We start from the raw sequence: 14,700 nt of genomic DNA, 5'->3' as shown, positions 1-14,700 counted from the left end.
TCCACAGATTTTCTATGGGATTAAGGTCTGGAGACTGGCTAGGCCACTCCAGGACCTTAATGTGCTTCTTCTTGAGCCACTCCTTTGTTGCCTTGGCTGTGTGTTTTGGGTCATTGTCATGCTGGAATACCCATCCACGACCCATTTTCAATGCCCTGGCTGAGGGAAGGAGGTTCTCAACCAAGATTTGATGGTACATAGCCCCGTCCATTGTCCCTTTGATGCGGTGCTGTTGTCCTGTCCCTTTAGCAGAAAAACACCCCCAAAGCATAATGATTCCACCTCCCTGTTTGACGGTGGGGATGGTGTTCTTGGGGTCATTCCTCCTCCTCCAAACACGGCGAGTTGAGTTGATGCCAAAGAGCTCGATTTTGGTCTCATCTGACCACAACACTTTCACCCAGTTCTCCTCTGAATCATTCAGATGTTCATTGGCAAACTTCAGACGGGCCTGTACATGTGCTTTCTTGAGCAGGGGGACCTTGCGGGCGCTGCAGGATTTCATGGTGACTATGGTCCCAGCTGCCTTGATCATTAACAAGATCCTCCCGTGTAGTTCTGGGCTGATTCCTCACCGGTCATGATCATTGAAACTCCACGAGTTTCCAGATCTTGCATGGAGCCCCAGACCGAGGGAGACTGACAGTTATTTTGTGTTTCTTCCATTTGCGAATAATCGCACCAACTGTTGTCACCTTCTCACCAAGCTGCTTGGCGATGGTCTTGTAGCCCATTCCAGCCTTGTGTAGGTCTACAATCTTGTCCCTGACATCCTTGGACAGCTCTTTGGTCTTGGCCATGGTGGAGAGTTTGGAATCTGATTGATTGATTGCTTCTGTGGACAGGTGTCTTTTATACAGGTAACGAGCTGAGATTAGGAGCACTCCCTTTAAGAGAGTGCTCCTAATCTCAGCTCGTTACCTGTATAAAAGACACCTGGGAGCCAGAAATCTTGCTGATTGATAGGGGATCAAATACTTATTTCCCTCATTAACATGCAAATCAATTTATAACTTTTTTGAAATGCGTTTTTCTGGATTTTTTTGTTGGTATGCTGTCTCTCACTGTTAAAATACACCTACCATTAAAATTATAGACTGATCATTTCTTTGTCAGTGGGCAAACGTACAAAATCAGCAGGGGATCAAATACTTTTTTCCCTCTCTGTATTGACTATGGCTCATATAAAGTTGTCAGTAAAATTTATAATCTTGAACAGCAAGGAATTGGTAGAGCAGAATACAGTTTCTTTATCAGTAGGTATGTTACAAGCTAAATAAAGTCATACCATATTTCTTTGTGTATAATGCGACCACAATTTAGACAAAGAATACCCCCAAAAACATATATGTCCGTATATAATGCGACCCCAGACATTTTTGCTTATACTACCTTATTTTAGCATTAACCATTCAAATTCCAGCCCAAAATCCTTAATTTCACATTTTTGTATTTTTGGTAATAGTTTAAACCTCGACAAATGTGTTGATTTTTATGTATACAGTGTATACAATTGCAGTAATTGATATCAACATCCTACTGATTCTCTCATAAGTAAAATCTTTACACACATTATCTTTAATAATGATACATGTTTAGGATTTATAGATTTAGAAGAAATGAAAAATAAAAAAACAAGTAAAAGCTTTAGTCTTGTGTGTCAGCCATGCAATTTTTTTTTTCCTAGTACAGTTAAATATTATAATACCGATTACTGTGGGTGCAGGTCTTGGCGACCTCTAATAAAATGTGAAATAGTATCCTTCAAAATAAAATGATAAAGTTGCATGCTCTGATGACATTCCTGGTGATTATAATTCCATCTTGTTGTTGTGCTAAAATCCAGTCATTTAGATCACTTTCAAGTTCAGGGAATCCTGCTTTACCACCACAGTGTGCAAGTTTTGTTCTTGTAAGAATGTCCTTTTCTTTCCACCAGAAAAGAACATTGTTTTCAGCCACACCAGATTATCTTGTAGCAAACGATACTAGGCCTACATGAAACTTAAATCCTGCATCGTAAGAATGCTTTATTTTTTAACACATTTTTGAATGAAAGTAGGATAAGAATTACTTGACAATTTTAAATACATGAGAATAGGAAGATACATTTCAGAGTTTGTCTTGTTTGGAAAACTTCCCAAAAGTGTGTGCTCAACGGGTAATCGATGAGAAATACTTTATTGAAGAATTATGGGTAGTGAGGATCTAACATGCGTGAGATTTTGATCATAGATTAATGTGAAAAGGGTGCAGATTTTATATTTTATTTTACAAAATATTTTAATGTGAATCAGTACTGTTAATGGCCCCATAACTATTAGGTGTTATGTAAATTGGGTTTAGCGGGTAAATGAAGGTATAACGACTGATTATTGTATGTAATCTGGCTATCTGTTGTTGGTTTTTATGTTGACCGCAAATAATGCGACCTCCTATCTTCTAGTGGGTCAAATTTACCATAATTGTTTTAATCAACATAATCAATCAGATTTAATCTCATGGTCATATTTCAACACATGTATAATTTCTACAGAAAAAGACTGAATGATGATCAGGAGGTGTAGTTCTTCACCCCTTTGTCAAACGGTGGTAAGTGTGCTTTCCAAGTTATCAGACATCCCAAACTATGGTTTAAAATATCAATAGAAGCACATATTCATTGATATATAGTTGAATTTACTGAGAGCAGTGCTTGACTTAGTTAATCAAGTAACAACAAATACATTTTTCAGAATTGACTAGCCAAGGAATTATTCCCAAAGCATTGCAGATGTGTTCCAATATTTATGTAAAATGTTATTTGTAGTTTACTGTTTCAATTGACTAATATAAAATGTATATAGTTAAATCTAGATATAAAATGTAGTCTATTAAATAGATTTTCATCAACGGTTAAAAAGTATATTTGTACAGGAGCAAACCTTGGAAAGAAGAATAATGTAAAAACGAAATGTCTTTGAAATGCAGCTTTATGTAGTGTAGGCCTACCCTTTTAGATAGAGGCAACATGTTCTATCGTAATCTGAATGTTGATGTTAATGTAATAAAAAACAACCACAACCTACTAATGAGCTACTTTATTTTCACTTTTTAGTTGACAGTTTGAGGTAGCTTCCCTTCTAAAGCTGCTCACTGGAGAACATTTATTACTCTTCTGCCTAAAGTGAAGGACAAACCTTGGCTTCTTCTGTAAAACATCTCTGCAAGTTTGACATGGACCCCTATGTTGCAGCTTTATGTGAAGTGACTGTTCAGTACGAACTCTACTGGAGCAACAAGCAGTCTTATCTTTAAGGAGAGTTAAGAGCAAAAAAAATATAACCATTCATACAACAAATGACAGGAGAATGGATTTACATACCCGACCTTGCCAGGGTTACATCACATCTAGAGCAACGATACCAGCTGTAACCATTCAAACATCTGCTATGCCTTAAACATACTGCCTGACAAGCAGGTGAAGACAGGATTGGATCAATATCAACACTGAATGGAGCACTTCAAAAGGATTTAAGATTATAATTATTAAGACTTTAAACAAGTTGTACCAGTGACAATATTTGTATTTTTGTTGGTCGAACACTTGGCAGAGATTTCTGGAGCTTGTGATTAATGATTGAAACCAACAAGAAACTGCCAAAGGGCAAATTTCATATCAGTATAATTTGCACTTCCAAGGGTTTACATGGCATTGGGACTCATTTCTACCCCAACAATATGACACTCTTTGCTTTACATTGATAAATATATCATGATAAATGACCACTACCTCCACCCATTTTTGGTCTTCTTACTAAGCCATCCAACCTCAAGTGTATCACAGCAACAAATGCAAATTGTCTGAATTAGGGAATAACCAATGTAAAACTTAATTTGACCCTTTTAATTAGAGAGTTTGATATTGTGACTGCAATATCACCACAGATTTAGAAATAAAAAAGTGGTACTGTTTTTATTTGAAAAAGATTACAGAAACCAATACCCCTAATGGCCCATTCTATATTATTTAAGTAAAAAAACACATTGAGGTCATGTATTTTGTAGTTCCTGCAATCTCAACTGAGATTTTCTTAAGAAATGTGAAGCAAATAGACAAGTCATGCTGCTTTCGGAGCCTTAAAGCAATAAAATAGTATGTTATGCAGAGCTTTCTCTTAGTTGTAATCTTTCCTCTTTTATGGCTGGTTTCCTGTTGTGTTTTGTATTTGTTTGACTTTCACATTTGTTACATGTATGATTGTCTCAGCTGGTTTTGAGCTTTCCTGTCAGGTTCACCTCCAGTTGCTGGGTGCATAAAGTTCAATGTAATTCCATTATCCGCCTGTTTGTTTTCTAGAAGTGTTGAATTACTTATCATTTGATTTAGAAGTCAGTAAAATGCATATCTTCCTTCATTCAAGCACATATTGAGTGCATATTGCATTTTATTACGCATCAAGTAAAAACATTTCTGATTATCAGCAGCAGTATTTTTCAAGGCATACATTTCTCTAGGTACAAAGTAAAAGACAAAAAAAAAAACATTTATGACTAGGATGCCACTTTACATATATATGTGAAATTATATATACAGTAGAGTCCCGATTATCAGACTGAAACGGTATGATAAGTGGTTGGATAACTGAAAATGTTGGATTATGCAGAAATTGCAAGTGAAATGGAAGTGCAGTATAAGTATGAAATCAGGTTTATTAATAATTATTCTACAGCACAACTAACAATAGAATACAGAACTATTATTTGAAGAAATATATTTCAATCAAGTAAACCAAACAATGGATTTGAAATTGATTAAATGCAACATTTAATATACAGTATTGCAAAATACATCACATTTCTAACCCTTCTTTTCCTCACCAACTCTAACTCGCCCCACTACAAAGACTCTTTAAGACTTTCTTTCCATTTTCACTTGCCATGTTCCTCAAACGATAAAATTGTATGAAAGGAAAAAATGCAATTGGAAAAATAAAACACAATCAGGGTGCTATATGTACAATACAAACAAATCACTAGCGCAGACGAACAAACAAAGCTACTTCCACAGCAGTATGTGACGCACTGACAGACAAAGCAGCAGTGAGAGTGGGACGCACAACACTGTGAATAGCACGTCATATGGTTATGTCAGATAAAGCAGGATGTTGGATAACCGAAGGTCGGATAATTGGGACTCAACTGTAAATATATATATATTCAAGTCTAATCAAGGGGATAACCATACATATGTGTCTAAAAAGTGTAGGAATTTGGAATAGCAAAAAATATCTGAACCAGGTAAAAATAAAAAAATTATATATATATATATATATATATATATATATATATATATATATATATATTACTAGCTTTTGTGACACATGTATGTGGTTTTAAGGTCAACACATCTATCAGACTAAAGGGATCATCATCTGTGGCATGTCTTGGTTATTTGATCTATTTGGACTATAGATTGATTAATTGGACAGATGTCAGATATCCTAAATTTGACCAATACCCTGTTTTTACATCATTTGTATTTTTTGTTCAGTTCACCCAGTTTAATATGCTTTCACACGCCACCCTTCAACCATAAAGTCATGTCAGTTTGATCTGCTGTGTGTCTCTATGAAATGCTAACCCTGTGTACTTGCTTTCTGAAAAGTTGTCCACCTGTCATGTAAACACTGGGTGTGTCCGTGCCTTCTTTGACTCGGACAAATTTCAGATCTCTCTGTCCGCTGAACACAGGCTTGCTGCTACTATTTTATCTTCTTTGTTTTGGTGTTTTTGTTATTGTGTTTTTTTGTGTGTGTATGAGCTTTTACCAGTTGATGTTTAATCTGTATTTATTAAAATTAAACAAAGAAATAATACACACACATGCACACAGAATGTCTCACAAATACACACCACATATCCAATCATTCTAGCTAGGCTTTTCATTCTTATAGCGCCCCAGGAGCAGAACTTAGTTTTTTCGACACATATTTTGTATGAACATTATAATGGTGTCCCTATTTAACAACCGCTAAATTGTAGACTAGTCTTCTTTCTGAATATACCGACTCACATTGATTTATGCTTTAGTGTTGAAAGAATCATAATATAAAAATAATCATATAATGAAAACATTTAGCACATCATTTAATACTTGCTTTTGTGATTTGCAAGTTTTTCCTTTACTAATATGCAGTCAGACAGCTGAATTTGATAATTGCCTTCTGTGCTTGCAGTTAATTAACTTATTTTAAAGGCACTCCGAAGGAATATATAACTTCATGGACATATACAGCCATACATATATTTAACGACTATTCAGTGAAGTGGGAATTGGCAGAAAAGGAGACTGGGTGATTAATGATTGGGTCATGCATTGTAGAGTGGTACTTCATATCTGAATCTTGAAAACTGTGTTTTGTTTCATGTTTTTAATATTGTTTTTTCACTTTAAAATAAAAACCTACAACTGTTGTAGGTAGCTTATTTAAGGTCCTCAAAAATGAAGTGGATTTCATTCATTCACAAAAGCTCATATGTTCTTATGTAAAAAATAAATAAAATAAAACAATTAAATGTGGCTTACTAGAAATGATAACCAATATGAAAAGATTAGACTTTTTTTAAATTGTAAAATTGCATATAATGTCCAATTAATAAATCGTGTCTTTCTACTATAACACAAAATGCTTACAAATTGCAGAAAATATCTAGAATTTATCTCTGAAAATCAAAATCTCTCCAAATTTGCCTAAACATTCCTAAACACCTTATATTGCTGCAGAGATGTTTTATGAATATATATTATGTGACTGTTTAGCAGTAGGCTGTTTGGCAGCTGAAGTAACAAACTGACCATCATTTACAATGCATTGAGAAGCTTCAAATGTATGGCTGATTTACTCCCTCATTTAGATTGCTTGTTTGCTGATATTCTGTTGCACAATTAATACATTAAAGAACATTAGATTGTTTAGCGTCAAATTACCACAGCTTCCAGGCAAAACTATTTTTACTTTATGTTCCAAAAGGCAAGTGTACATTTAATCATTTATCCCTGCACCTCATATCACCATTATCCTATGCATGTTTTTTTCTGTTTTGATTTCTGTCTTTACAACACACTGATTTTATTTCGAGCCTAGTCTTTATGTGGCATTCTCCTCAAAGCTTCTGATAGGAAGTGTTAGTCCTACAGTTTGCATGTTTGATGTTACTGTGTTAGTTTTATGCAATCATTAGAATAAGCTCAGCTCAGATCTTCAGTATTCTTCATTTCCTCCACTTTCACTTGGCATTTATTCCTGGCAATGGGAAAAAAAAAAAACATTTGACATTTACATGATTTGCTTTTTAAGTTTCTTATCCGCTGTGAAATAATCTTGACTTAGCCAAGAAAGGATACCAGGTTTTTAAGTAGTGTAGTATATGTACATAAATGTGTTTAAAGCTAAGAGGATACAACAATAACAAAGAGCACGTACCTGCTTAATGGTAAATATATAATTTTGCCATTCTGTAGGTATTACAACTGTGATGCCAAGGGTATTAGGGTTAAAAATATGTTGTGACCAAAAATGTGGTTTGTAATGTAATGTATTTATCATTCAAATGAATTTTGTTTTAAAAACCATAGTGGTGGAACTATAGGTTTGAGTGAATGTAACATTAAGGATGATGTTAGTTTGGTGTGGTAATTTTTTTTTTTTTTGAGCTTCTGCATTTTTTTTTCATGCATAACAGATTTTATCATTCTTTTTCTGTAGTATAATTCAAAAGAAAATGGTAGGAGAAATACCTGTGTGAAAAAGGAATATAGTTTTAATATTTCTGAATTGCACCTCAGTTGGTATGGTGTAGGGGAGAGGGCTTTGTCTGTGTGCAGTACTTTATTTCAGCACCCAGCCAGCTGTAGCCGGAAAGGGCTACTGCTTCAAAAACAAACAAACAATCAAAAGCAATTTTTTTTATCAATCTTCAGAAGTTAGGATGTTTTACATATTGTATGAATGTTGTGTGTGGCTATGGTGGCATCCCCCTGGTGTTTTTAGCATTTTCTCCTGGTAAATTGAAATAAAATCAATGTTATTTATAAACAGCAACTTTCAATGTCTATAACTGTCAAAAACAATGTGGTTTATGCAGTGAAAAGGAGACATTTTAATGATTACAACTTGTAGTAAACGGAAAGGAGCTAAAACAACAGGCTTCCAATTAGGAAGTTAGTTTGGGTGCCAAAAAAAGTAAAGTACATTGTAGCCCAGTAGAATTCTGGGTAACAGCTCTTTCTGTATTTTTGTATTAATATATAAAATATACATATGTACATCATAAAGGAAAACATTTATATACAATTGTCTTTGTTTGCATTTTTTGTTAAGAGTGTCTAAGAATGTAGGGTGCAAAAAGGCAACCTTAGCCTCCAAACATTTATATTGGTGCTTTTTCCAATACTTATATTTAAAATCCACTGGCAAATGTTTGGACTCATTATTAACAGGTTACTATAGAACACATGCAATGAATCCAAACCTCAATGGTTTCATGTAGTGATGGACGTTGTGACCAGAGAACTCTACAAAGTATGGGTTACAGTTTTGACAAACTTAATAAAGTTATTTATACACAGCCTTTTCATACCACACAATTTGTATATGCTAGTCCATATAACATGCTCAGGTAAATGTAGAATGTGTTGTGGATTGTGTTTTATTGCTAGAGCAATACAATATAAAGCAGGAATGATTAAACATTCTGTTTCAGATAATGATCTAACAGTGTTTACTCTGCTGACTGACGGGCACACACATTGAGGGGTCCTTTTTTGTATAACTAATTCTATAATGTATGTAATTGATCTGCTTATTTTCTTTATGACTAAAGAAACGTTCCATCCTATTGTGATCTACAAGAGACCTTTGATGTACTATGGTCCTTTCATACTGTTGCACAGATACATAAGCCACACCTTCAAACATACTACAAACAGAACATGTTTGCGTGACCTGATAATACCAATGTCAGATTGACAAATTATATCAATTGATATCTGTACATTTTGAGAGCATACCAACAATAACAATATAAATTAACTGTAGTATAACTTTGACTAAAACCCATTTTTTGCAGAGTAACTAATAATGTGCCTTTTAAGGCTAACATGAAGGAAGCACATAGTAATTTCAACTTTAGCCATATCTTTTTAAGGTAAAAGCAAATCAAGCATGCAAGCAATCATCTTTTAAAACATTCATAGTAGGCTATGTAAACATTATAGTTTATTCTTTTCAGTGACTTTACATTAAGAATTGTCATGTAAAATAATTAAACTAGTTTTTTCCCCTTTTACACTATTTTGCTACATAATTAAATGTGTAGATACTAACAGTAATTGTCATATATCATCATGTACATAGAAGCATTTTCTTTGTAGTAAAAATTCCAGCACAAATCCAAGTAGTTTTACTTTTTTTAAAGGAGGATGTGCAAATTAATGGCTGTATTCAAACTTGTCTATAGTTGCTTTTTCTGTAAGAAAATATGTTAGAGAGATGTTTTTTTATTAATAATAACAACCAAAATATGAGGTAAAGCTGCATTATATACCCTGTAGCTGTATTCACAACTTTGACGGATTTACTTGAGCATATTACCCCTTCAATGTGAAAGAAAAAAGAAAGTGTTGTTTCAGCTTCAGGGAGCTGTAACCAATCAATCAGGGCTGTCTTATAACCTGCCCTGTATATTTGATAAAACCTCTATATCAAATGGCTATGGGCTAAACAATAAACACTGTGCACATACTAAAGAAGCTAATTTCAGCATGTCATAGTTGCCACAATGTGACTCCCATGTGCTTGTTTTCAATTTCAGTAAGGAGAAATCATGCTTAGAGACTTAACTACATTACTACATGACGCACATATTTTACATCACATTTATTTGTTCCACCCTGTCCTCTGAAATAGTTTACCCCATGCCCTCAGATTAACTTTTCGAATAGCTTGCATCCCATCCCACACAAGTTGCAAAGCTATGACCGCTAACAGACAAAGGCAAAATGTATATGGATGCAAAGGAGAAGAAAAGCACAGATATACCCATCAGCGATGATTTTGAATCAAGGTCATTTTCTTTCCTGCAAATAGCATACTAGCAGGTCAAATAATTTTCAACTGAATAGTGTTATGTAGAATAAATATATTTAATGCGTATTTGTTTATTCCAATAAACAATTATCTTTTAAGTGTCCCTTGGACTAAATAAAATAATATCATGAAACTTACATCACTTAATAGCAAAACTGACCACTAAGTCTATTTTTATTCTGGGACAGTTTGTTTTTCCAGTTGCTTCACTGCTCAATATCTTCTGATTTAAATTAATTTAAAATTAAATCTAAACAATATACAGTGCATTCGGAAAGTATTCACAGTGCTTCACTTTTTCCACATTTTGTTATGTTATGTTACAGCCTTATTCCAAAATGGATTAAATTCATTATTTTCCTCAAAATTCTACAAACAATACCCCAGAATGACAACGTGAAAGAAGATTGTTTGAAATCTTTACAAATTTATTAAAAATAAAACACAATAAAAGCACACGTACATAAGTATTTACAGCCTTTGCTCAATACTTTGTTGAAGCACCTTTGGCACCAATTACAACCTCAAGTCTTTTTGAGTATGATGCTACAAGCTTGGCACACCTATTTTTGGGCAGTTTCTCCCATTCTTCTTTGCAGGACCTCTCAAGCTCCATCAGGTTGGATGGGGAGCGTTGGTGCACAGCCATTTTCAGATCTCTCCAGAGATGTTCAAATCGGGTTCAAGTCTGGGCTCTGGCTGGGCCACTCAAGCACATTCACAGAGTTGTCCTGTAGCCACTCCTTTGTTATCTTGGCTGTGTGCTTAGGGTCGTTGTCCTGTTGGAAGATGAACCTTCACCCCAGTCTGAGGTCCAGAGCGCTCTGGAGCAGGTTTTCATCAAGGATGTCTCTGTACATTGCTGCATTCATCTTTCCCTCGATCCTGACTAGTCTCCCAGTTCCTGCCGCTGAAAAACATCCCCACAGCATGATGCTGCCACCACCATGCTTCACTGTAGGGATGGTATTGGCCAGGTGATGAGCAGTGCCCGATTTCCTCCAGACATGACGCTTGCCATTCAGGCCAAAGAGTTCAATCTTTGTTTCATCAGACCAGAGAATTTTGTTTCTCATGGTCCGAGAGTCCTTCAGGTGCCTTTTGCCAAACTCCAGGCAGGCTGTCATGTGCCTTTTACTGAGGAGTGGCTTCCGTCTGGCCACTCTACCATACAGGCCTGATTGGTGGAGTGCTGCAGAGATGGTTGTTCTTCTGGAAGGTTCTCCTCTGTCCACAGAGACACGCTGGAGCTCTGTCAGAGTGACACCTCCCTTGGTCACCTTGGTCACCTCCCTGACTAAGACCCTTCTCCCCCGATTGCTCAGTTTGGCCGGGCGGCCAGCTCTAGGAAGAGTCCTGGTGCTTCCAAACTTCTTCCATTTACGGATGATGGAGGCCACTGTGCTCATTGGGACCTTCAATGCTGCAGACATTTTTCTGTACCCTTCCCCAGACCTGTGCCTCGATACAATCCTGTCTTGGAGGTCTACAGACAATGCCTTGGACTTCATGGCTTGGTTTGTGCTCTGACATGCACTGTTAACTGTGGGACCTTATATAGACAGGTGTGTGCCTTTCCAAATCATGTACAATCAACTGAATTTACCACAGGTGGACTCCAATCAAGTTGTAGAAACATCTCAAGGATGATCAGTGGAAACAGGATGCCCCTGGGCTCAATTTTGAGTGTCATGGCAAAGGCTGGGAATACTTATGTACATGTGCTTTTTTTGTTTAATATTTTAAATAAATTTGCAAAGATTTTAAACAAACTTCTTTCACGTTGTCATTATGGGGTATTGTTTGTAGAATTTTGAGGAAAATAATGAATTTAATCAATTTTGGAATAAGGCTGTAACATAACAAAATGTGGAAAAAGTGAAGCACTGTGAATACTTTCCGGATGCACTGTATTTAATAGCCTTGCATTAATGGTACATGTATATTTACTGATGGAGTAGTTTGGTTTATGAAAAGTTTAAAACAAGCCATGCCTCCAAACACAGGGCTCTTGTTATCTAAGCAGGGATAATTATCTAAGCAGTGCTTCAAATCACACCATGGCAATGTTGTTAATCTTGTCATTGTTCTGCATTAATTCCAGTTCATATTGCACTGGTATCACTACCCAATTATGTTATTTAACCCTTGTGTTGTCTTAAGGGTCAAAAAATGACCTGCCACTATGTTTAATAGCAGAGAAAACCCCCTAAATTAACTTTTTTCAACTTGAAATTTGATGACTTTTCCTACAGTGACCCCAACATTAGAAAAAGTTAAACATCGCCTTTGTTCATGTTTCCATGAAAGCTGTACACCACCAGGGTACAAAGATTGTCTTAGGGTCATTTTTGACCCGGCAGTTATAAAATAATTTACACACCACCAAAACCACAAAGACACACAAACACACGCACAAATGCACACACACACACACTGATAGTATGCCCATCAAGCCTGCAAAGTAAGGCATCAAGATATGGGTGGCCTGTGACGCACAATCCAGCTACACTTTAGAAGATGTGAGTTTACACAGAGAAGCCGACCAGTGGAGGCCGGGGAAGAACTAGGGGATGTGGGTTGTGCTTGATGTGACAGATGGACTGAGGGAGCATGGTGTCACGTGTGACAATTTCTTCACCTCTTATGAACTCAGCCAGCAGCTCCTGAAGAGGAAGATCACAGTTAGAAAGAACAAGTCTGAGCTCCCCCCTGCACTCCTTGCAACAAGGGACCTTCTCATCAAAGTTTGCCTTCTTTGGGAGGTAAGAAACTAGAGAATGTGGTCCTCCTGAGTACACTGCACAAAACGGGTGAGATCAGTGATCATGAGGACAGGAAGCCAGCCATCATCCTGGGCTACAACCACAACAAAGGAGGCGTGGACAACCTGGTGATTGGAACATTCAGCTGCAGGAGGATGACTGCCTGCTAACCCCTGGTCATCTTCCATAACATCATTGATGTGTCCTCATACAATGCCTTCGTGATGTGGAACAAGATCAACCCTACCTGGATGCCTGATAAGCGGAACAAGAGGAGGGTGTTCCTGGAGCAGGTGGGAAAGGCACTTGTAACCCCACACATTCAAAGAAGGGAGTGCCTGCCCCGCACAACAGCCTCTGCAGTGCTTGTGAAAGCTGTTCAGGGGGCTGAATCTTGTCCTGATCCCCCTGAGGCTGCAGCTGGGGCAAGCAAGATGAGATGTCAATTCTGCCCCCAAAGAAGGACTGTAAAACAAATACTATGTGCTGCACATGTGAGAAATACATCTGCAAAGTCCATGCACACACAATTGCATACTATCCTACATATGCTAATTAGAGTTGATTGATTTATGTTCTTCACATTTTTGTTTTGTATCTATTACCTTATTTTATTCTTATTTATTTTTGTTGTTTGTACACCTTGTGGGTGGGGGCAATGGTTCAAAAAATGGGAGAATACTAGTATTTTGTAGTTGAATTCCTCATTGTACAGTATATAAGAATATATCACTATGTTGCCAAAAAACTACTTTCTGCACATTTCTGCTACATTCGTAGCAGTGCTATCTCTTGCTAAAAAAATAATGTTTACACCTATGCAGTAGGTTTAGCAATAATAATAATAAACCTCTACTTTTGCAAAGATAACAATTATGACAGGTGTGTTGTAATAAAAACGAGTGGTGTCCACTGATTAAATGCAGTCTTTCTGCACTGTGAAGAGGGAAAACCCAGATATTCACGTTTGTGATGAATGACAGATTGTTTCTTCATTCAAAATAGATTTGGGGTTTAAAATTCAGTTAAGCTGCTTTATTTTAGGGGTTTAGTCATTTTTTACCCTTTGGACAAGGGGACTATACAGAATGTTAAGACTACACAAGGGTTAAGTAAATTATGCCTCTGTTTACTAATTAGTTTTCCATTCCTGGAACAACAAAACATTTTCACAGCAAATTGATGTAGAAAAATGTTGCTCAATGTACATTCTAGCTAAACCAGTAACTCAACATTATAGATAGATATTAAGAATACTTTGATAATGTTGTGTATCAATATTATTATTATTATTATATACACTACCGGTCACATTTTTTTCCAGTTTTTATTGATTTCTCCAGTTTTTTATTTTCCAGTTTTTTTATACAGTTTAATGTCTCAATGTACTCTGAAATTAAAGCATACAACAATTAAAAAAATTGGAGATACAAAGAAATCATGCAATACACAGTGATTTTACATAATTGGAACAAGCATATTTGCAAAGAAATCCCATCAAAACTGAGTGATCTGTGACCGTGTGAATGAGACACCCCCCCCCCTCCCCCTGAGCAGACTGTTGGCCCCCCGGGCTCTGAATGATGGCAGGCGACACAGAGATGTGCACATTGTAGGAATACAGTGTAACTTCTATGCACAGGAGCTGTGTGTAACAAATAATGCTGGCCAAATAATGCTTAAGAGGGTGTAGTAACACAGTATATAACTCTGTACATTATGTTTCAGTGTTTGATAACCTGAACTTTTTTTTTTTTTTTTTTAACCTCTGTACCAGTTCATGTTCTTCACTGGAATGAACAGCT

The 14,700-nt window shown here is 36.3% G+C and overlaps 1 protein-coding gene across 1 annotated transcript in view; it reads left to right on the top strand.

Annotated features, from left to right (window-relative positions):
- kitlga (kit ligand a) overlaps positions 1 to 8,336 on the top strand; it is a 32,025-nt gene extending 23,689 nt beyond the window's left edge. The window contains exons 9-10 of the mRNA XM_066723621.1: positions 2,537 to 2,592; positions 3,098 to 8,336. Coding sequence (XP_066579718.1) covers positions 2,537 to 2,567 — 31 coding nt within the window. The 3' untranslated portion in view covers positions 2,568 to 2,592; positions 3,098 to 8,336. The remainder of the gene's footprint in view (positions 1 to 2,536; positions 2,593 to 3,097) is intronic.
- Positions 8,337 to 14,700: the final 6,364 nt, after the last annotated feature.

The sequence above is a fragment of the Amia ocellicauda genome, chromosome 15 (assembly GCF_036373705.1).
Source record: "Amia ocellicauda isolate fAmiCal2 chromosome 15, fAmiCal2.hap1, whole genome shotgun sequence".
In the NCBI taxonomy this organism is placed as follows: Eukaryota; Metazoa; Chordata; class Actinopteri; order Amiiformes; family Amiidae; genus Amia; species Amia ocellicauda.
Note: the sequence above shows the minus strand (reverse complement) of the source record. Positions and strands in the feature narration are given on the sequence as shown.